Raw genomic sequence first — 23,351 nt, forward strand, 5'->3', positions numbered from 1 at the left:
TTCTTTGTGTCTGTTTCTTTAGCCTAAAATAAGAGCAATGTTATATATCCCAGATCACATTATTGGATTTCAAAAGATAGATTATCTGGATTAAAGTCAATAAAATAATGTTTGGTAGATTTTAATTAGTTCAGTATCAGTGACTCTTTAACAACATAACTAAATTAAAATAATAGAATTTTTGGTATCTTAAAATGTTCATTTTGAGTATTCCATGCATACAAAGGGTGCATTTTGATTGTGTCTGTCCTGTACTTTGCATTTCTTTGTCTCCAAGACCCCTCCTCTGATATCATGTCATCTCCTTTATTATGTTTTTATAATCTACAGAGTCTAATTAGTGCTGCCCATATGTCCATGGGCATACAGCCATCTGCTGGAGCACGGGAAACCTAACATGGGTCACACACATGGAGAGAACAGACTCTCATCCTCCAGCAACCACCAGCACCCAATAGCTCTCATCCAGTGGTACTTAAATGACAAAACAACCTTTGTTTTAGTTAGGAGCATAAATTAAAAAAAAATTTACAACTTTATTGAATAAGTGTGTCACATTCTTGTGAAACACAAAAATTATAATGCCATTTCTAGTTTTTAAAAAGATTCAGAGAACTGTAAATTCGGAAATTGTGAAATTCTTAAAGAGATTAATTTTATATCCTACCTGATCTTTTGCAGCATACATACAATTTTCTGCCAAAATACTGTGTTTGTTTCCTGTCTCCAGTATTTTCTGCAATCAATAACTATGCTGCATTATTCCACATTGTTTCAAAGGAAATTGAAAATAACACCATGTCATATTTTTATTGTTCTCATATTTTATTTTTGATCCATTTGAGAAAGTGACAGGTTGAATTCTATTTGAAAACCCTGTTTATTCAAAGCCAATATGAACAGTAGACATTGTTGGGTAACTCTAGAAATAATAAAGATGCAGTCCATTGTGGAATTCACTGGTTTACAGTGAGAGAACATAATTTGGAATGTGAGCGATTATGGAAACTGGAAGTAGGATCTACTAATTCTTTCTAAGCCTGTCCTGTGACTTTTTAATCACAAACTCTTGACCAGGATTATGATATCAGTCATGAAATTCCCTCCTGTGGAGTAGGCCTCTAATCCAATGAGAAAGCTCATAGTCAACTTTAGCAATCATAAAACTGTTACACGAGTGGGCATATGTTACCTGACTGCTTCTATTGGAGTGTGCAGGGTATAGCATTAGGTAAATACAGTAATGTCTTTTTTCCTTAGCAATCTGCATAGCATCTTCTAGCACTATAAAAGCTTGCCAATAGGGAGGAAGTTTCCTTGTTAAGTTCTGATTGATTTTCTTTATGTTCAGTTGCTAAAGCATGAAGTACCTTCAGGAACTGGTTCTTGCCCTGTAGTTATGGTGGGCAACCAAGGGCAGTGGTGATAGCCTGTGTTGTTTTAGAGACCTCTGTGGTCTCACTGACTAATAAATTAAGGGAGGTAAATCATACTTCATATTGCAATTTTTATTTAAGATCCCAAGCCTTCTGAGAGAGACATTGTCCACCCTTCCAGGGCATTTAAATTTAAGCTTTATTCAGTTTTAATTATTTTGTTCAATGTTCATGCTGTCAAATTGCCTCCTAAATATTTATGTTCATACTAGTACACATGTGGTTCCCAACCTTTGCCAGAGAAGTCTCTTTGGGTAATTTATTGTGGCAAATGGAGAGATTCATAACCGGTTAAAACTAAAAAGAACAACAGACCAAGTTATCAGTCTTAAATAGGCCACTATATCAATTCTCCTTCCCCAAGAACCAGGGCACATCAAGAAAGAGTAATTTGAAAAAAGGTAAAAGATGAGAGGGTTTTGCAGGAGTGCAATGATCTGCTGCCTTCTGAATACAACATGACATCACACTCATGAACAGACAGCTGTGGCTACCTGCATAAGACATGCTTTTAAGATCAGGCAAACCAAAATTTGGGCATAAACAGGCAGATGATCACCAGACCCCACCCCCGACTAAGGAGCAAGTAGCAGGTGATAGTTTCTGAGGAAAAAAGGATCCATCTCTTTTAAGGTTGTGTCCACTGCTAGAATCCTCATGCTCTGGTGAATGACCCCACACTCATGGACATTTGAGTAGCACCAATTGAACTTAGCATGTTGTCATCAGCAATTACAAAAGTACATGAAAAGAGGACAGAATATGTCTGTGAGGATCTGGGGAAAGTTTGAGAGATAGGGATCAATATTATCATCATATTTCAATGTATTCCTATGTTAAATTTTTAAGAATAAAGAAACTGCTTAGAAAGAGTTGTCAAGAATTTGTATACAAGCACACGCACACAGATCTATATCTATATCATCTATATCTATCTCTATCTATCTATCTATCATCTATCATCTATCCTATCTCTAGAGAGAGAGAGATAGGAGAGACAGAGAGAGTAACCAACTAAGACTGATTAACCTACAAAGCATTTAAACTGAATTATAATTATATGTACATATCAACCTTGATTCTTATATTAGCATGTGGTGGATATATTTATTATACAGCATGGTCACATAGCCCTATTTTATAATGAATTACTACTGCCTTGGAATAGCACTGAGTTCTGCAGTAGATGGACATATGTGAGTTGTACAAACCTAAACAATAAGACTCTTGTGTTAACATAGTTAGAGAAAGCACTCCTACAAAATCTTGGATCTTTCTTCAGGTTTCTATAGAAAACACCGAAGTTATGTAATACCTCAGTCAATTCCCGTCATACTGTTTGTGAAGTTCTCAAACCCCATTCAGAGAAAAAGTCTGTGATACCCTAATTCCTAGTCATTTCTGGTAAGTTATTCATGAAGTAGCTCACAGTGTGAAACTTCTTGAGACAGCAACAGGACTGTATCTCCAGCTCTCCTGCATTCCTTGCAATCTTAGGTTCTTTGGGATGAGAAACCCAGGAGACAGGATAGGTTTGTTGAGGGTAGGAATTCTGGAGATTGTTGGTCATTCCTCTCTGAAAAACCATCAAAACTTCAAAGAACATGCAACAGGGGTTTTGTTGTTCCACGCTTGACAAATTATCCAATTAAATTGAGAATATTTTAAAAATATACTTATAAATCATGAAAATATTACTCCAGTGAGCAAATTATTAATTAAAACACAGAGCATACATTAAGACACCATTGATATATTAGTGGAAAAATGACACGATTTTTCATATTTTTACAAATGTAATGCCCTGCTTCTCAGATGAACAGAGTTTTAGATGTACTTAATAGCGTGCTTTGGTCACAGTCTTTTTTTTTTTTTTTTTTTGGTTTTTCGAGACAGGGTTTCTCTGTGGCTTTGGAGCCTGTCCGTCGCCTTTAATCCCAACACTCGGGAGGCAGAGGCAGGCGGATCTCTGTGAGTTCGAGACCAGCCTGGTCTACAAGAGCTAGTTTTTGGTCACAGTCTTTACAGAGAGAATCCAACCCCAGAGAGTTGTCTAGTGGATAAAAGGAAAAATACCTTCATGGTCTTTCCAGACAATAGTGACAATTATGTTAAGATACATGAAATTTCATCTAGTGACAGTTTAAAAATGCTTAATCATGATAAGAGCCCTGAAACTACATCAAAGGCTTTTTCACTAGATACATTAACTGCAACACTGTGTCTTCCTCTGAAAATAGGCCATGTCCCTGTGCCACACCCTCCCAGGGCACTGAAATCTACACAGTGTTTCTCTGGTAGGCGTCAGATTGCTACGATGTGTAACTAGAGAAGGCTGACACAATACTTACAAAATATCAAAAATCAAATTTTATCATATCAAAAAAACACCTGACTTTAAAATTCTCTGAGTATCAGGTAGCTGTCAGAAATGCCGTGACAAATACATTCTCTTCACCAGAAGCTGAAGTTTTTCATTGGCAACACTGTCAGCTGTTTCCCTTCAAATCAACAGATTTCCATTTTGTGCAAGAAAAAGTCTGACAAGTACCTAAATCTGAATAATCACAATTTGTCTTTAATGTAAAATAATGTTCCACAAACAACACACACACACACACACACTAGTTCACAGTGTAAACAACGGTGAATGTGATTTTTTTTAAAAAAATCATCACACCAGACAGTTAGAAGCAAAAATTCCTTATTGATAATTTGCATTTCACACTAAAGAATGTTAAGACACTTCCTCTAGGGCTCTCACGTTTAAAATAGATCATTTTCTATGCTTCATCAAGGAAGTTTAAATAAATTCTTATCTCTAAATGATTTGTACCATGCATGCTAACCACCATGATTTGTGCTGTAGTCTTGGTTCTTTGTTAAGTACCAAATATTTGGAACACTATTGTTTTTAATCAGGTAAGACAAGCAAACTTTTAGTACAAATTGTGCAGTATAAGTTTTAAAATTAAATGACAATTTCAGTATAGTTACATAGCTTGTATTTATTATGAATATTCAAATAAAAAAGCATTTTTGCTAATTCATCTATATTTTATACTGGTCAAATTCTGGTATAAATGAACAACCGCATTTGTCCAGCTCTGGAGCACACAAGAGCACAGCACGAACTTGAGCTCTGCCTCCTTGTTTGAGCTAAATCTTTTAGTTCAGAAATTGCTGTAACTGTAATTGTGTGGAACTGGCAATGTCCTGGTTTCCCTCAATGGTCTACATCCAACTTTGACCCTGTTTGTGTGTGTGTGTGTGTGTGTGTGTGTTTGTGTGTGTGCGCGCCTGCGGGTGCACGCACATGCGCGTGTGGTCAGGGACTACAATTGTTTATCCTGAGAGATGCTTCAGTGACTTCCCCTTTTGTGTTTTCTTCAGTAATATTTGTCTTTTGAAGAGGTAATAATGTTTTTATGTAAATATCTAGGACTCTTTCCCAGAATTCTTAAATATCTGACTCAGATTACAAGGTACCAAACTTTATAACAAAATTACCACAAAGTGATTGTCTAAGTCCCTGTAAAATCTATTTCTAACATCTATAATACTGATATAAATTTTGTCATAACCATTTTTATGAGGTTTCTTCTGTTTAAGGGAAACAGTACTATTAACTTTTCTAATAATTGAACTTAATGTAAGCATTTATAAAAGTTTTCAATTTATGTAGATAGGTAACACGTAAAAGAAGAGATATATTTAATACATGTGCAGAAAATCTTAATACTTGCTGTTCTTCACATTAGTGCAAGAGTAGATTATACGTTTTAGCATCGTACAGCAGTGCCTAGACCACGGTGACACCCTAGTTGGTACAATGACGAAAACAAAGCAACAGTGTCCTCTCAAGCTACCACGTTACTCAAGTAATGGACAGTCTCTAAACATGCGCGAATTTGTCATCCAAAGTGACCCACTTTAGGGCATCTGTGGAAACGGCAACACATGGCCTGCTTTCTATCATCACCTTTAAGTCACCATATGGAATTTCATGTTCACAATATGCCACGCATTCTTCTGTTGCATTCATTGGTTGCACGTTATGTGTATGTATGTATGTACTACACAACTTGCCTTGGAAAAGACACTGACAATGTTATGTGGTTGGTGAATATAGTTTTAAGACCGACCATGATAGGAAAATAATCTGGAGAAATTCTTAGTGGGTGTTAAAAGCCCACTTCCTGAAGTTAAACTATCCTTATGCTGTGGGCCAGAATTGTTACATGTCAACCAGTACTTGTGAGAGGGTGGCAAACAAGGCATAACTGGGTGCCAAAGAAGCAAATGTCAGCATGAGTAGCTCTGTGGTAGGGCTCCTACACTGATGTGTTTATAGTGAAAGCCTGTGGTGAGCTTGATCCTATATATCGACAGGAAAAGCTAAAGTGTAAGAGCTTGAGAACCTATGTAAATGTAGAAGAATGAAGAAGGAATACGGTGATGCATTTTCTGTATATGTAGAATTACATTTAATTCAGTAACATTATTGACCATCTGCCATGCTATGGGTCTTTAGTAAACATGTCGCCTCATAGAGTCAAATTTGTCATGGGTACATGGAAGTAGAAAAGCAAAAACAAAAGCACAGAAAAATATAACTGTAAATTCTAATAAAAACAACGAGGGAGAAAAACAAGACAGACAATGTTGCCTTAGGCTAGGATATCTGCAAAAGCTTTTCTGAGATTTTTTACTACCAGAGGAAACAAGACTATGGTGAGAGGACAGTTCCTGATGTGGGCTATGTGTCCCCGTGGGGGACAGATGAAAAGCTGTGGTCACACTTGAAGGACAGTAGGATGTGACTCTCATAAATTCATTTATATTTTTAAAATTAATTCAGGTTGCTTTGTGATGAACACATTTTGAGAGACATCAAACGAGTAGAAAACTGGTTAAAAGGTTCTATTTTGCGTGTAGATAATAATGTGCCATTGCCCAAATAACCTTGAACAATCAATCAAACTTATTACTCTTAAATCCAATTGCAGCTACTTGAAATGCACTTTTGATTGCTTTGTTTTAAATCATATGAGAAATTTATAATTATAGTATTCCAAAATAAATGGCAAAACAATTTTTTCCAAAAGTGTTTTAAGCCATCATTTCTATCACTGTTAATACAAAGACAAAAATAAATTTACATTTGCTGGTGTTGGCATTAATATCAACCTGATGTGGCATGGCTTATAAAAATGATAAATATTTTCCCTTCAAACTGGAAGATAGAACAGTAACTTAATTTCCCCCAAAGTTATAGAGACAGCATGAGCAGCTGAAACTTTCTAATCATTAAGGTGATGATGTGCATTTTCAAGAGATTAATTTAAGTAGAGGCCAAATGGCAAAAAGGGCATAATGAATAAGAAAAATCTAGATACCAGTGTGGGCCATCTGAGTTTTAAATGTAAATAGTTTTTGCTGTTGCTGCTGAAAATTAAACCCATGGCATTTCCCCTGTTAAGCAAATGTTCTTCAATGAGCTGCACCCTGCAAACGTATTCTTGACTTTAATTTAGTTATTAATTTTTGAGATGAGGTTTGACTACATATCCCTAGAGTTTACAGAGATCAACATGTCCTTGAACATAGAATCATTTTCTTGCTTCTGATTCCAGAGTATTGGGATACAGTTGTGTACAACCACAGCCTATTGCAAGCGCCTGGCATTTCCAGAAAATACATGTGACTCTATTCCATACCAGTGGCCAGTTTAATGGTGAAAACAGTAATTTTACATAAAATGTAGCTGTTTTATTACAAACACACCAGGCATTTAATGCATATTTATTGGAAGAATAACGAGATGCCCATTAATGATCAAGGAAGAAAAATAAAAAATATCCTACTGATAAATAGCTTAATGTAATATATATACACATATATATGTATATATACACACACACATATATATGTATATATATGCCTTTTTTCTTGTTTTCCAAGGTAATTATATACAGACATTTTCTTTGCCCCATATAACTAACAGAACTATTTTCAAGTAGTTCTAGAAAAAATGATTGCTTTGTTAAAAATATTTTTGTTTTTCTTGAGTCAATGTATATGTGTAAATTCTGGTAGTGTTTATAATAAACTGAGAGAACATAGTTGATGCAATGGCGAGTTACTGTGATCAACACTCTATCTCTCACTGCCAACAGACCAGTTATGTAAGTATTTAACTGACAGGAAACAAGCTATGAAAAACACACAAGTAGAGGGCACAGGTACATTTAGCATGCTGACCTACAAGGGCACAGGATGAGGTGCACCCAGACACAGCTGTTATGTAAACTCACATGATCTTTGTATGTATACATAAATTTGCCATAATGAACTTTTCATACTGCAGTTGATGGTCACTTTTGAGAATTATTTCACAAACTACTTCAAATTCCGTAAGATTTTTTTTATCAGTATCTCTTTTATTATAGAAATATCATCCTAAATTCCAAACTCAACTTTAAACTACTCACACAAATTCTTTAATCATGTATCATCATATCAGGGCCATTATCTTAGCACAGGTAAGAGGAAATTCCATTCAAACTGGCCAGACTCTGTGGATATAGATTGTTTCAAGTCAGACAAATGTTCCTCATATGGGTTGTGCTTCATTCAGTTTGTCATCAGAGTTGACACAGTCATGTCTGATCTTAGGGCCTCTCAGCAATGAAGAATGCATATGACTTCAGAGGTTCTCCAAAATAGCAAGAAAGTCTACAAGTGCCTCATGTATCCCATTGGGTAAACATTCTCAGATATGCTCTTCAAACTCAACTTTGCACGTCATGGGCTGTGTTCCTACTTTATAAACAAACCCAGGAAATGGGATTGATGATGACATTTTTGTCTTTTAACAAGGACATTTGCAAAGTTTATGATAAATCAAACTTCCCATGAAGCATGCAAATAAGCAAAAAGGAACTAGTTCCTGAGACCTGGCTCACAGAGAATGAGATAGGAGCTTAAAAAGCAGAGAATGGAGGAATACTATAAAAGCTATCCTGGCATGAATCAGACATGGCAGGAAAACAGGAAAAGTCTTTCAGCTACAGAGAAAGGTGTTTCACTTTCCTACGTGACCTCCATGCTGCTAAAATCCTAGGCAAGAATGTTTGTCAACAATTTGCATAATCTTTTGAACTAGAAAACAAGTTATTTTTGTAATATGTATGAAGAACTCAAACTATGACTTCCCCATGGATATACTGTACAGAAATATAACATGAGCTGAGTATATGGTACAGCAATGGTGTTAAAAGTTTGAAACAGCTCCTTTTTAGTGAGAAAAAAACAGTAGCAATATGTGGTTATATTGACATACACTTGAAATTCATAAGTTAATATTATCATGTACTTTTTATAACTGAAATTCTCCAAATGTATATGCAGGGTACTTCCTGAATAATTTGAAGGACTATTACTCAATATCATAGTGAGAAATATATGCAGAATAAAACTAATTGTCTTTTTCTCAATTTTTAAGATCCCGACTTTAAGGACCTTGGAGTTTTGAAACCATTGCCAGGTTGGTAAATCAAAGATTTGATAATGTCCAGAGGTCTTTGTTTTCTGCGGTGAAGTATACTTTGGGTTTATTATTCAAGCTCCATCTTTGTGTGTGTTTGGAATTTTATTGTTTAGCGTGTGAGTTTGAGATGGGCGGTCCTGAAGGAATTGTGGAGTCGATACAGATTCTGAAGGAAGGCAAAGCTTCTGCCAGTGAAGCCGTGGATTGCAAGTGGTACATCCGAGCCCCGCCACGATCCAAGGTCAGTCCCAAAGGTGAAGCACCCACACAACAGTGCACTCGAGAGCACCTAGTTCTCACATTATCTAGTAGCACTGGGACACGTGTTAAACATGCTATACGTGAGAAGTATCCTGTGTCTTGAAATGAGACTTGTATCTTCCTGTTTAATATGACTTTTCAGCACAAAAGTATGAGATCTTGTTAGCAGATTATACATGAGTGAAGCAAGTCTGCCTCTCTGGAACATGGATCTTAGTGTCAGGCTGGAGTGCTTGCCAGGAATAAAGTTAAACAATCTCCCTCACTGTCAGTACACACAGTTTCAAATTAATGCTACGTCTGAGGAAAAAGTGTGAAGGGTTTATGAGACTACGCTTCTCTAGCCTGTGAAATAAAGGTGTCCAAGGATGGATGTCGGCGACAGGGCCTAGGAAAGCTCACATCTCCGTGAAGAGAGAGGACAGTCTTCTGGGATTGTTGACTGTATTCCTTGTAATTGTTATGGTGAATGTGGGGGTATATGACCAAGTCCTTCATACACAAGCACTCCAGATCTATTGTTGACCACACCAAGTCTTGAGGACTAGAAACACAATATAATGCTTTAACTGCTACGTGCATCATAGTGAATGTAACAGGGGTAAAACTCAGATGCAGACAATCACTTTAAAAACACTATTTAGAACAGTGAAGAATGCATTTATCCTTACAGGTCTGCCTTCAGAGGAACTGTTAAAAACAAAAATCAGTAAATTTTACTGATTTTCCCTTTATCTTATTTTTATTCTCATTTCCATGCATATGACAGAGTTCTAAAATGACTGGACTTGAACTTATACTGACCATTCATTGAAGAAAATCAATTTCTGGTTTAATTAATTGGTTTGATGACACTGGAAAGCCCAGACCATTATTATCCAATGAAAATATGATGGGCAGGGCAGGGCAGGGGGGAGCAGGATGGAAAGATGGCTTTATCGGTGGAATGATTGTCTTGAAAACATATGGACCTAAATTCAATCCCTTCAGACAATATAAAGAGAATTTGATGCAATGGTGAGAACTCATATTTTCAGAGGTGGAGGATAAAGACAGATCCCTGGGTTTAAGATCCAGCTATCCTGGACTATTGGTGAATTCCAGGCCTGTGAGAGACCTTATGAAGCATGAGAAACAACTTCAAAAGCTGACCTCTGATCTCCACACAGGGATGAACATGTGCTTAGGTGCTCTGATACACACATACAAATACACACACACACACACACACACACACACACACACACACACGAGACAGGGGGGGGGCAGAGAGAGCATGCTACCCTAATTCCTCAGCTCTTCTTTATTTAGTACTTAGACGTATATGTCAAGAAACCATCTGAGCAATAGGATTGGATCCCTGAACTATTGGTAAAGAAGGTGTGGAAGAAAAGACTCCACAATGACTACTGCACAGAAGTGGGCAAGGTCTCATTAGATTGCCATGGGAACTAGACAGGAGAGAGGAGCTCAAGACAACAAGTAGAGCCTCTGAGTCTTTATGTGCAGAGAGGACAGCAAACCTTTCGGGAACTAAAACAGTATCTTGAGACCTACTGAGGCAGTGGGGGGTCGGGGAGGCAAGTCTGTAAGCTCTGGGGCTCTGTGGGTCTTTCCAGAGTTTACTCGCAGTGTTCAGTGGTATCAGAAAAGCCAGGAGAAAGGGGATGAGCCTGGATTTGTATTTCAGAAATAAAGCATTATGTGGGAAGAAAGGACACGTATGCTAACATGAACAGATGCCTACGTAGGGAGAAGACAGAGAGTCTAGGACTGGGCTTACTCTGTTCTGGTGACCAGTGAAGGGACTATTAGGATAGAAAGATACCACAGAATTTTGATGGTGAGATACCCAGACTGAGCAAAACATAAGCCTTTTTTGCTGCTTTTTGTTTGTTTTGTTAGAATTTGGAGGGAGTTGGCCCTTCAATAAGTACTTATGCCTTTCTATTCCTGATTATATTTCTTGCCCATTTCTTTAAACAGGTAGCTACAGAACCTTAGGCAAGATGAAAGAATGATCTTGCTCAGAGCTCTGACAATTATACATCTCCCTGTGTGGGAGCAAGTGTTTTGAAAAGTCTTTGCTTTATAACAATTTAGACACTGCATTTGTCTTTCTTCTTCTCTTTGAAAATTAAAAGGTGTGTGTTAGCTGAGACTGACATCACAGACCTGTGATTCTGTTTGCTCAGGTGGGAGGCTGAGGCAAGATGGTTATCCTTTCAGTTCAGGGTTAGCTTAGACTACAGAGGGAGCAAGTTTGCAGAGCTAGACTGGACATTTTGTGACACCCTGTCTCAAGAGTAAAAGGATAGAGGACTGTGAGGTCAGCGTGGTGATAAAGCACTTCTCTAGCCCGCGGGAAGCCCTGGGTTCAAACCTCTATATAAAAAGGTATTTTATAAACTAATGAATTGATATTTGTAATGCAAACTCATAAACACTTGTCTGGATGATCAGAGAGCTAAATTTATCTTACATACAATTTGTGGATTCTCAGTAAAGTGCTTGTTTTTCTTCACCTTTATGAATGGAGATCTTTTTTTTTTTTTTTTATAAAAGCCAGCTTTTGTGCACAGGAACTGTAAACACAGCACCTTGCTCTCTTTAGCAGCACCTTGTCATGTTGGTGTTAAAGTGGAGTATAAACACACGCCTCCTTCTTCCAGCTGGCAATAATCTGTCTTTTGTATACTCCTAGAACAATGCCTGGTGCACCTGCCTGTCACAGAATCCGGCAGTGGGTGACCCAAAGGGGACGCTGCCTGCAGAGCTGAACCAAGATGGTTCTATTGTAACAGCCTTTTCTGTTCAATTAGAGGTTGAGAGGACAAGAAATGCCATTGAATGCTGTGGAGAAAACCAAAAAGCAAGGTTTCCTGCAATTGTGAGCTTCTTATCTTTGTGGATAGCCTAGTGATTTATGAGACTAAACTATTAAAGCATAGGTCAAAATTGAAATGTGACCTTGTAAATATTTGAATGACTCTCTCCTGACCCTGCATAGTAAACAGTTACACTGATAGAGTTTGCTTGTTATGATTAAATTTTCTATACAATGATTTTTGATTCTTAGCACTTGGCAAAAAGGATATGTACTAATATCTCCTTTATTAATGAGGTGACTCCTGTAGTTAGAAATGTGATCAGTCAGTATTTCCAAGGAAAGCCAGAGAAAAAAATAACATTGGAAATCCATTTCATGATGGGCCATTTACAAATAGAATAAAAGAAGCAGGGTCAGGATAATAGAGGTATTTTTGAGTTAACCATGTGGGGTATAAACACACTTCCTTCTGTGAACAGGCTTTTGTGTGTGTGAAGATTCTAGAACAAGGCAGTAGGAAAGGAATTAATGTGTCAAGTTTTAGATCTCATTCAGAGAAAGGTCATCTGTAGGGAATAATGGAAGATCAAACTGTGGTAAGAATTTGAACTTGAATTCCATGAGGGCTCAACTTTAGGTATTTGTAGATAATGACTTTAAGTGGAATGGCAACACCTGCACAAAATGGGGCCACATTCCATTCAGCTCTGCCTGGAGGAGGACCTTTTGAATCCTATAGGGAGTGGAACTATCAGAAGGTGTGGCCTCATTGGAAGAGGAAGTATGCCACTGTGGAGGTGCACTTTCAGATCTCATATATGCTAAGCCAAGCCCAGTGAGACAGACTACTTCCAGTTACTTAATATGTAAGAACTCTCAGCTTCTTCTCTGGTGCCATATTTGCCTACATGATGCCTTGCTTCCTGCAATGATGGTAATGGACTAAACTTTTGAACTGGAAGCAAGCCACTGCAATTGAATGTTTTCTTTTATAAGAGTTGTCATGTGTTGATGGAGTTTTCTGTCCTACCCAGTCCTGCAGTTGTTCAGTCCCAAAGAAACACACAGAGGCCTACATTAATTATAAACTGGTTGGACTACTAGCTCAGGCTTCTTATTCACTCTTTCTTACATCATAAATTAACCCATTATTCTTGTCTGTGGCATGTGGCTTGGTAGCGTTTTCGGAGAAGCAGTCATATCTTGCTTCCTCTGTGTCTGGATGATGACTGCAAACTGACTCTTTCCTTTTCCCAGAGTTCTCCTGTTCTCATTGTCCTGCCTCTACTTCCTGCCTAATCACCCCAGATATACTTCCTGCCTGAATACTGGCCAATAAGCATTTTATTAAACAAGTACAAGAAACATCTTTACAGAGAGAAACCATTGTCCCACAGCAGCCCCCCATCCTCTTTTCAAAACGAGAACTCTGAATGAAATTTCCCTTGTTTAGCTTTTTCCCTGACTATACAACTTTTAAATTTGTATAAATATCTATACAACTTGTAACCAATACTCTAAACAAAGAAAAGCATCCATTATCCATTTTTTGGGAATGTGGGCATAGTTTTCCAGGCTACTACCTCCTGATTAGGAGTGCTGATAATCTTATGGGGACCTAAAGAAAATTTAGAAATATGGTCAATTCCTGCCTGGAGTATTTTGTGAGCCTGGATCATCTCAGCTAGCAATCCTGAGGATGTTCTGGGTATAGAACTCGACATCTGGGCCATCTGCTCCTATCAGAGATTTCTCATGGGATCTTCCTTGATCAAACCTAATTTTTTTTAACCTGGAATGAATTCACAGCTTCTCATTTTCTGTGAGAAAAAAAAAAAGCAAAGCCTCTTCTCCAAAGTAACATGATTTTGACTTTTATTTTGAAGTCAAGGCATTTTCAAATTATATGCTGGATTAATCCAACAGCATTTATAATCAAACAATCTTTAGCAGCTTTTGACTCTTCCTCAAAAGCCATCAAACAATTTAAAAACAAACACAATACATAGTGTTATCCAGACTCTTTGTGTATTTCCATGTTTATGTGGCTTTATTTTAAACTCTATTCGTTTATTATTATTTTTAGTTTTGGCTTGTTTGAGACAAGGTTCGCTGTATATCTTTGGCTGTCCTGGAACCCACTCTGGAAGACCAGATTGTCCTTGAACTCATCGAAGATCCTGCCTGCCTCTGCCTCCTGAGTGTTGGGATTAAAGGTGTGTGCCACCACATCCAACAACTCTTTCTTCCTTGCCTTGTCTTTCCTTCCAAGGAAGGGCGGGAGGGAGTGGGAGATGGATGCGTAGGGAGAGTGGGGAGGGAGGGCTGGGGGGGTGATGGCGGAACACCCCCCTCCTCCCTCCCTCCCTCCTCACCTCCCTCCCTTCTTCTTCTTCTTTTCTTCTTTCTTTCTTTCTTTCTTTCTTTCTTTCTTTCTTTCTTTCTTTCTTGGACTTTATCCTTTTTCTTTTCTCTCCCAAGCCTACATATATTTTAACACACTGTAAACCATTTAGAGATTTTTTTTTAATCTTTGAATCTATCTTTACTGTATCTCTCTTTTTTTGACCACATGAGTTTTAATTTGCTAACAATGTAAGCAGGATTAAAGCCATGGCTTTGATGGCTGGATTCAGCCCATTCCTTAGCTTTCTGAGATTCCAGCCTCATGGCGGAGGTACCTGCCAGAGCCATGTTTATTGCCACAACTCTATGGCGTTTCAAGGTCCCTGCCACCACCAAGAAGCACGCTGGTGGCTATTCATAAACACCACTTAAGTGTTTGGTGGCAGAGCCGCTTAAAAGAGCTGCAAAGTTTTGCAGCTAAAGCTGAGTCAGGAAGGCTTTCTTTAAATGAGACATGCTTGCCTCTAGCAAAGAGCCCACCTGAAAGTCCTACCAAGAAGCCATACTTATCTCTTCATATCAGTAGAAATCCTAAGACAAGGCCCTACCCTTTCTAAGAAACCATTGTCAATTAAAGGTTGCCAGAGGAGACATCATTTTCTTCTTTTGTAGCTGTTGCTAAGTTGACAGCATTGTAGTAAAATGGCCCCAACTCTTATTCCCATTGCTCTTGAGTTTGCAAGCAAATTCTACTACACTCAGTGGCTAAGACAATTCATGGAAAAAGGAGAGGAACTACTTAGACAAAGGGTAGTAAATGTTGGGGTTGGGGGAAATTAGACAAGGTAATGAGTGACGAGTACAGCCACAATACAGTACATATCTATAAATGTTAAATATGCTGAAATGATCACAAATGTATTTAGAAAACACATGTAAAATTTAAGGTAAACTGTATCTAGAAAGAAAGAACATAACAGTAGTCTCCTTAATCTACATTGTTTTGGGAACTGTAATTTGTATTTTATACTAGAGGTAAACAGGTTTGAACTCAATATACTAAGGGACTGGTGCTAGTGATGCCGATCAAATGATATTCCAGAGAAGAAATGAGGGAAGAATTTGGCAGGGGTATTGTATAATAATTAAAAATCAAGTAATTTTGAGTAATATATGAAAATCTTGTTAAAAATCCAAATCCCATAAATATATGTTCTGAGACTAGCTCAGACACTTAGCTCTCAAGTAGCACGGCTGGAACAAGGATAATATCTCAAAATCTCTGTCCTAGTCTGATATCCCATAACCACTATATTCAGAAAAGTGAACAAGTTCAAACAAGTACCATAGGGGATAGGATCAAAAGTTTCACCAAGCATGTGCCAAGGAAAGCGAGTAGTGCTTTGGGAGAATAAAAATTTACCTTTTGTTATCTCCACATAATTTTCCTATTTCAAATTAAATTTAAATTGGTTAACAAATCAAAATATCCTAAGTTCACTTATAGTCAACTCAACTTCAGAAGATGAAAAATAAGTCTGTATTTCATAAAACACCAAGCTGTTAAGCTCTGTTTGTGTGATAACCCATGTGTATGGCAGGTGCCTATGAAAGATCCTCAATTTACACTCCCAGTTATCACTTTGTAAGTATATCAAAACAGCACACATCTGGTTCCAATAAAATCAATTGCTAGGTAAAAGGTGCTTGAGGGATACCAGAGAAACGGTCAATCAGATGACCAAGAGCAAAGGGAGGTGGCCCAGCTGAGTCTAATCTAATCACACAGCAGAGCTTTCTTTATAGACAGAAGAGGGAACCTCGGAGTCAGGAGACCAAGGAATCTCTCTGGGGATGAAGATAGCCAAAGGCATGAACGGTGGTGTTGAGCTTGGAAGTATGAGAACATGGAATTTCAGGTTTAAAAACGGCAGTTAAATCTAAATCAAGAGTCCTAAGCTGGGGATTGTGCAGTAATAAGTGGATCATTTGAAGTGGGTCTACTGAAGTTGAGGTTGATTTTTGTGTAACAATAGACGAGGGTAATGATTAGAATTGAAAACAAGAAAACGCCTCAAAGGTTCTAAGGATTAAATCTGCCTTCATCCTCTCAAAATACGAAAAAAATGAAAATGAAAATCTTAAGTAGATAACAGCCATGAAAATTTTAGTATAACGTGTAAAATAAAATATTAGTTGTAGGATGTGAGAATGTATAGGGCTACTCAATATTTTTGGTATTTTTTATATCTATCTGAAAATCACTTTAATATTTTTTATTTTACAACCTGTTTTATTTACTTTTATGTATGTTTTCCAAATTCATGTAGTATTCAAACTGATATATTCCTCAACTGTCCAGTCACAATAGGAACCACAAAACCCTTGCTGCGTACTGGCCTTTATACTGTGGTGGTTCAAATATTAAGGTGTCCAGTGGTCTTGAAACCATGAATAACATATGTCAGACCTATGGATGACTCAACTTTCATTTATTGAGATAAAGTTTTCTGTCGAGTCTCAAATAATTGCCTCAGCACATTTTCCATATCATCATGACGCGAGAGGAGGAACTTCTGAGCTCCTGGTATTAAAATATCCTTGTCAATGCGATGTTTAGTAAGTTCCGCTAAATTTACTTGTTTTGCATATAAACCTGATGCTTTCTTCCACATTAGTGCAATTTGGAGAACAGATACCCTGAGAAATGGTTTCCATGTCTTGTTCAGTGAATCATCCTGTCATTTCCAACTCTTTGTGAGTGAACACATCAAAAAGAGGAATACATCAAAATGATTCACTGAGAAGAGATCTGACCATTTCACCAGAGATCTATATTATTCTGTTTATCATTTTCTCTTAACTTTACTGAGGGACTAGAGAGTTTCTTCTTTCTTATTTTTTCACTTGCTACCTGAAATAACTCTTTTGCATGGAATCACTGTGTCACAAATCTTATACACTGATTCTAGTTATAGTGACTATCTTAATAGTTTCTAAAATGAGACTGCTTCATATTAAGGTGTTGTTATGATTAGCAAGTGAATGTGCACACTTGGCCTAACCCCAAGCTTGTGGTAAAAAGTGAAAGTTCTCAAAATAATTCAAAGCATAGATGCAGTAGATGATCAACGTTTGCTTTGTTTTATTTTTATACTAGTTTATTTTAATTATGTATTTGTAAATGTGTGTGCGTTAACATGTGCATGCATGTGTATATGTGTATGTGCACACACAAACTCACATGAGTGTAAGTGCCCTCAGAAGCCAGAAACAGAAATTAGATCCCCTGGAGCTGGACATCCCGGTGGACACAAGCCACCAGCAGTGGGTGCTGGGAGCTGAATTTGGGACCTCTGCAAGAGCAAAAATTGCTTTTAACCCTTGAACCATTTTCCAAATGCTGGATTATATTTTTAAGGAAAGGATTAAATAAAATGTCTAGCATATTGCACTTAAGATAAACACTCAACACTTTTAGATGTCCACTGAGTTGAAAGGCTCATAAATTGTTTCCAAAATTAAGATTTTTCTGTATTTCTTCTATATAAACAAATATCTAAGGTTATTCTCATAAAAATATGTAATGACAAGGGCTTTGGGCCAATATTTATGGGAGGCTGTTGGAAGTTGTCCTCCAAGACCAGTAAGATATTGTTGAAATCTGCAAGGAGAAATTTTATATGATAGAGACTGTAGCTAGTAAGGAAAATTTTGATCACATTTTTTTTATTGAAAAAATTTAACTTACAGATGGACACATCTCATTCCAGTGAAGCAAACATCATACCCCTATACTTTATTTGCCTATTAAAAAGAAAACTTGAAGTTCTAAATAATCATAAAAGCTTCACAAGTGTTCATACAAAACCTATTAAAGGCAGTTGTGTACTTCGTTCATAGACAGAGTTCCATGTGAAATTAAAAAGAACTTTGAGCTATAGAAGTAAGTTAAAGGCAGGTACTGCCCATCACTCTTCATCAGGAACATTGGGTGCACAGACAGTGCAGAATGTCAAATGTCAAACTTGGGTCCAGGATGTCAGCTGACTTTCTAACTAGAGCACTACCTCAACTTTAAATAGTCCTAATTTTAAAGTTATTTTTTAAAATAGTCATTTATTTCAAAGGAGCACATTTATTATCTCTGAGGTTTTTTTTTTTTAATTTTTCAGCAACACGTTTCTGAGATTCTTTTGTGAAATTGGAAAGACCTGACTTCATAGGGTTTTCCCAATTTGTTTTTATTTTGTTAAAATTTGTTTTCCTCCTTTATCCTGCTCCTCTTCTGAAGGGGTAGACAGGACATTTCCTGCCTCTTCCCTTCTTTCTCTGTCTCCTTTTCTCTTCTCTTCCCCTCTCTCCTTTCCCAACTCCCTTCCCTTCTTCTACCTAAAAAAGAACACTTAAAATGGTTTTCCTTAAGTAGATTACTTCCCCTCTGAAATATATGTCACATGAACATTTTCTAAAAGTTTTCTTTAAGACTACATAGAATGCCATGAAGATACCAAGTAGCTTGGTTTCAGACAGTCCGAAGTACAAGTATATACAAGGCTAAATTTCCTGTGTCACTTTGAAAATGTGACCTGACTTTTCTAAGTATCAGTTTTCTTTATCTTCAACAGGTCTTGCTTTAATCTGTTGCTGGACTAATCTGCTGTTGTACTAACGTGATGTTGCACTGATCTCTTGTTACACTAATCTATTGTCAGAAGCTGTGAAAATATATTAATTTGTGATTAATATATTAATATAAAGAGTGATGTACACAGACTCTTTTCTAATAATCATGAATTCCTATTCCAGTCTGTGTTTCTGCTTGCAGAATGAGAAACTGGGAAAGGACTCAGGCATCCTATGCCCCTGAAGTCTCTGGATTTGAAAGGGTCAAATGAAAATGTGCTTTTCTTTTCCCCATCTTGATTTGGTTAATCATTTTCTTTCACTGTTTTTCTTTCTGTAGATATATATTTAGCTGTTGTTGTTGTTAAACTTTGTAACACTACTGATATTCATGGTCACTTTATGCTACATTAGAAAAATGATGGAGTGTGACGTATCTCCTATTCTGGCTGCTAAAACTGTATGCGTTTCCATTAAATTTGTGTGATCTTTTGAGAGTGGTGAACCATGCCAGGCTTATTGCTGAGTAGTTTAGGATATGTGTATATTCTGACTTTTTTTTAGCATGTAACATTTTTGTTATCTTATGAAAATCGGCAGATTCTCATTTAATTTTCATAGGGCTTTCAGATTACTGACTATTATTCAGGACACTGCAAAACAACATGATGAAAAGAATCTAAGAAACAGGGCTTATGATTCCTGCTTCAGGCGCTCACATTCATTTGATTAGTCTCTTCTCCAGCTTCCTAACAAAGATCATCTGAAAAACACCTTCTTTTAAAAAGCATTTCATCCGAGTATGGGAAAGACACAGTGATACATATGTCAAAAATTCAGATTTAACATTTTCAGATTTATGTTTGTTCCATTAATGTTATTTATGATTTGGAAGTGTCATACTGGTATAGATGTGACTTGTTCTTAGCCACAACTCATTTTTCCTGTTCTGACTTTCCCCATGACATCCCCACCACACCTTCCCAACTTCACACCCTCCTTCCATTAATTTATTTAAATTTTCTGAGTCTAGTTGCTTCTCCATACATGTGAATGGGCATTGGATCATCCACTGGGGTGTTTAGGTGGGCATAGGCCTAAAAATGAATAACTACTCCTATTCCCAGAGGCCATCAGCTGCCAATAGCTCCTCAGCTGGGTCTGAGTCTTGAAAGCACCGCATGCTCATGTCCGTACTGGGTTTTCTTAATTGACTGTATCTTGCTTAAAACTTATACCGGTAACCTCTGCTGCTGTGCGTTCATGTATACAAGGGCCACATCATGTGCAGAGAGCAGATTTCACACTATGCTTCTGCCCCCTATAGCTCAGACATTCTAGGTGCACCCCTTTCTGCAATGCTTCCTGAGCCTGGATGGGGTATACAAATGACTTTTCAATGGCCGAGCACTTACAGAGACATTTAGCGCTTGGAACAGAAATATGTTACTGCATTGGCCATTATCCAAAGCAACAAAAAACTTCTTTGACCAAGGGTGGGAGTCCCACAGTTCTACATATAGAAATATTTAAAAGGCAGCTTGACATGATCATTTAGAGAAAAAGAAAACCCAACATATAATGGTATATTGGTTCTCTTAAACCACTGAGTACCTAATCCTGGACTAACATTGTGTCCCTGTGCTTATTTTGGCAACCAAACTGAGCCTTCAATAAATTTTCTTGAGTATCCAATCTTTTCCTCCTTCCTTGTTCTCTTCTATTAGATAACACTACAACCCACCTTGTTTTCAAACCTGAAATGAAGGAACAGTTTTCCAACGTTCCCTTCATCTGACTTGTCTCAATAACAACTTTGTAGCTAATCTGTCCTCACATTTGGAGCATCACACTTTTATACAAGTTTTGTCCCCATTAAACCACCCTAGCTGTGTAGGCAGAGGAGATCTTTTGCAAAAACAAAGTGACTGGACTTGGAAGAGGAAGTAGTTAAGAACATCTTCCAGATTTTTCCATGAACACTTAAATACAATATATCCCCAGCAAAGAAAGCAGAAGAGTACCAAACTTTTAGAGAAAGATTCCCTGTCCTCCTTTGGCTAGCAGGATCTCCAGAAACCCAAACACTTTTTAAAACAGTTGTGCTGTCCCCAAACAAAAACAAAACAAAATCAGGCTTTCTTAAACTGGACATTTCTGGAATACTATAGATAGTTTCAGAAATTTATTATGTTGGGGAAGTGTGCTTCCTTTGACTATGTGTTGTATGTGATGTTGATAAGTCAGCTAACTTAAAATTTATCCAGAGTAGCTGGGAAGTTACAGGAGTCCTACATATGAAGACTTTGTTGTATGAAAATCAGAGTAAAACTCCAATTCTCAACAATCGTTCATTTCCATTCATCTCCTCATAACTTTCTGCCTGTTCGTCCTTCTCAAAGTTTTGTCATGTGTTCTGGTGTGAGTTATCAAAGCTCATTTCCAGCTCACACAGGTATAAAATATATTGTCATATAATTTATATACTTTAGATCTCAGTCATCTAAATTAGATGACTAATTTAGATCTTAGTTTGTTTTGAGAGTTATGTTAAACAATTCATACTATTGATTGTAACCTATGTGCATAATTATTATTTATAACATTCAAAAAATGTCTAGTGTATGGACATCCCATAAATATATGATGAATGCCAAGCAAATGAAATTAATAAAGAAAATGGAAGTTGTAGTTAGTTGAATAGAGAAGAAGTGTCATGGGAAGCATAGTTTAAAATATGTTCACTTCTAATTGAGCATGGAGGGTATGAGGAAAAAGGCTGCAGAGGGAGGTTGTTTTCTGGGAATGGAGTGACTGAACTCAACCTGGACACACACTAGGAAGAAGTCGCTACAGTAAGGGACCAGTACCTCCAAGGGAAGACTTGCTGCTCCTGCAGCACAGAACTTGGGAGTTGAAGAAAGAAACACAGTCCTGGAAGGAAGAGGGAAGACATTTGCCTGAGCAAGGCTCCTCAATGCTTGTACTGCGCCTCTGGTGAGGACTTGGGGTGGAGGCATGGGATCACTGACTTCGTACTCAAAAGTGTTATGTTTACCTGGGTTGTGATTTGGAAGACATGACAGAGACTGAACCTGACAGACACACAGATTGTTTAGAAGATTGCTAAAATATCTTGTTTTAGGAGACAAGGCATGCAACTGATTTGTAAGAGACTCTACAGTGTCCAATGTCTGTTTCCTAATAATACGCAAGGGCAATAATATATTTGTATTTAACTGAGATAGTGAAAATTTAAACTTAGAATAGAATAGACATTCCCAGATATGTAGAGAAATGTGCCAAACACATTCCGTAGTTTTTGAAATAACAACAAAAATAAATATAAAAAGACAAACAAGAACTTAAAATAAAAGTACACCTTTGTTTGTATGCACGAAGTAAGTCTAATTTAAATAGAATAGTGTATAGATAATCATGATTAAAAAATAAAATGTAAACAAATAATTGGTGTGTTCAATGGAGGTCAGTTTTATTCCTATATCATTCTTATTGCACCTTCACTAATTTGTTTCACTTGCTTTTAGTGTATATAATTCATAGTTTCACATTCTATATTGCTGTCATGATTTACCACACGTTGTGAGAGCTTCATTTCTAACTTACTGTTATTTGAATTGTGGCTGTGAGACTGTGGATATTGCTGAGTGGGTAGATTAAAGAATCAATAAGTCTTGTAGTCTGATTCCTACTGGAACCAATCACTTGTGGTTCTGAATACACTTGGAAGAGTCAGGCGACATCTCTTTGCCACGAACCAGTGCGTTAGACACAGTGCATCTTTGAGGAAGAGTGTGAACAGTGGGGCCAGAGGCCTCATGTTAATTATCCTCTTGAGTTGTCACATCTGAGTACATCGACATATGATTGCAAAACTCTTGGGAGCATTTAATGATGACGTATGAACTGGTGTCAATGAACATTGTATTCATTAAATGCTAATTTAACTTTAATTTGTGTAGATTTAGTTAAGTGGCCTGATTTTTAAGTATGATGAAAATAGCTAGACTGGCGTTTTAAAATGTTTTGGTATGCTACACCACAACACTGAATACTTGTAATCTAAACAGGCTGAAATCAAAAGCTGTCTTTCACTGTTTTAATGTAAATTGTTCTTTATATAAAAATTTTCAAAACAAAACAAGAAGGGTGCTTGAACAAGAATACATAAATATTTAAAGTACTTCCATATGTAAAGCTAAATAGCGCATAAGTTTTGAAAGCTAATATCTGATTTCCGATATATCACGGGATGACATCAGGATCATCAGGACAAAAA

The 23,351-nt window shown here is 37.1% G+C and overlaps 1 protein-coding gene across 1 annotated transcript in view; it reads left to right on the forward strand.

Moving 5' to 3' along the window:
• Positions 1-23,351, forward strand: part of Neto1 (neuropilin and tolloid like 1) — a 101,665-nt gene that overhangs the window by 51,761 nt on the left and 26,553 nt on the right. The window contains exons 5-6 of the mRNA XM_038331024.1: positions 8,944-8,985; positions 9,102-9,229. Coding sequence (XP_038186952.1) covers positions 8,944-8,985; positions 9,102-9,229 — 170 coding nt within the window. The remainder of the gene's footprint in view (positions 1-8,943; positions 8,986-9,101; positions 9,230-23,351) is intronic.

This window comes from Arvicola amphibius, chromosome 5, assembly GCF_903992535.2.
Source record: "Arvicola amphibius chromosome 5, mArvAmp1.2, whole genome shotgun sequence".
Lineage (NCBI taxonomy): Eukaryota > Metazoa > Chordata > Mammalia > Rodentia > Cricetidae > Arvicola > Arvicola amphibius.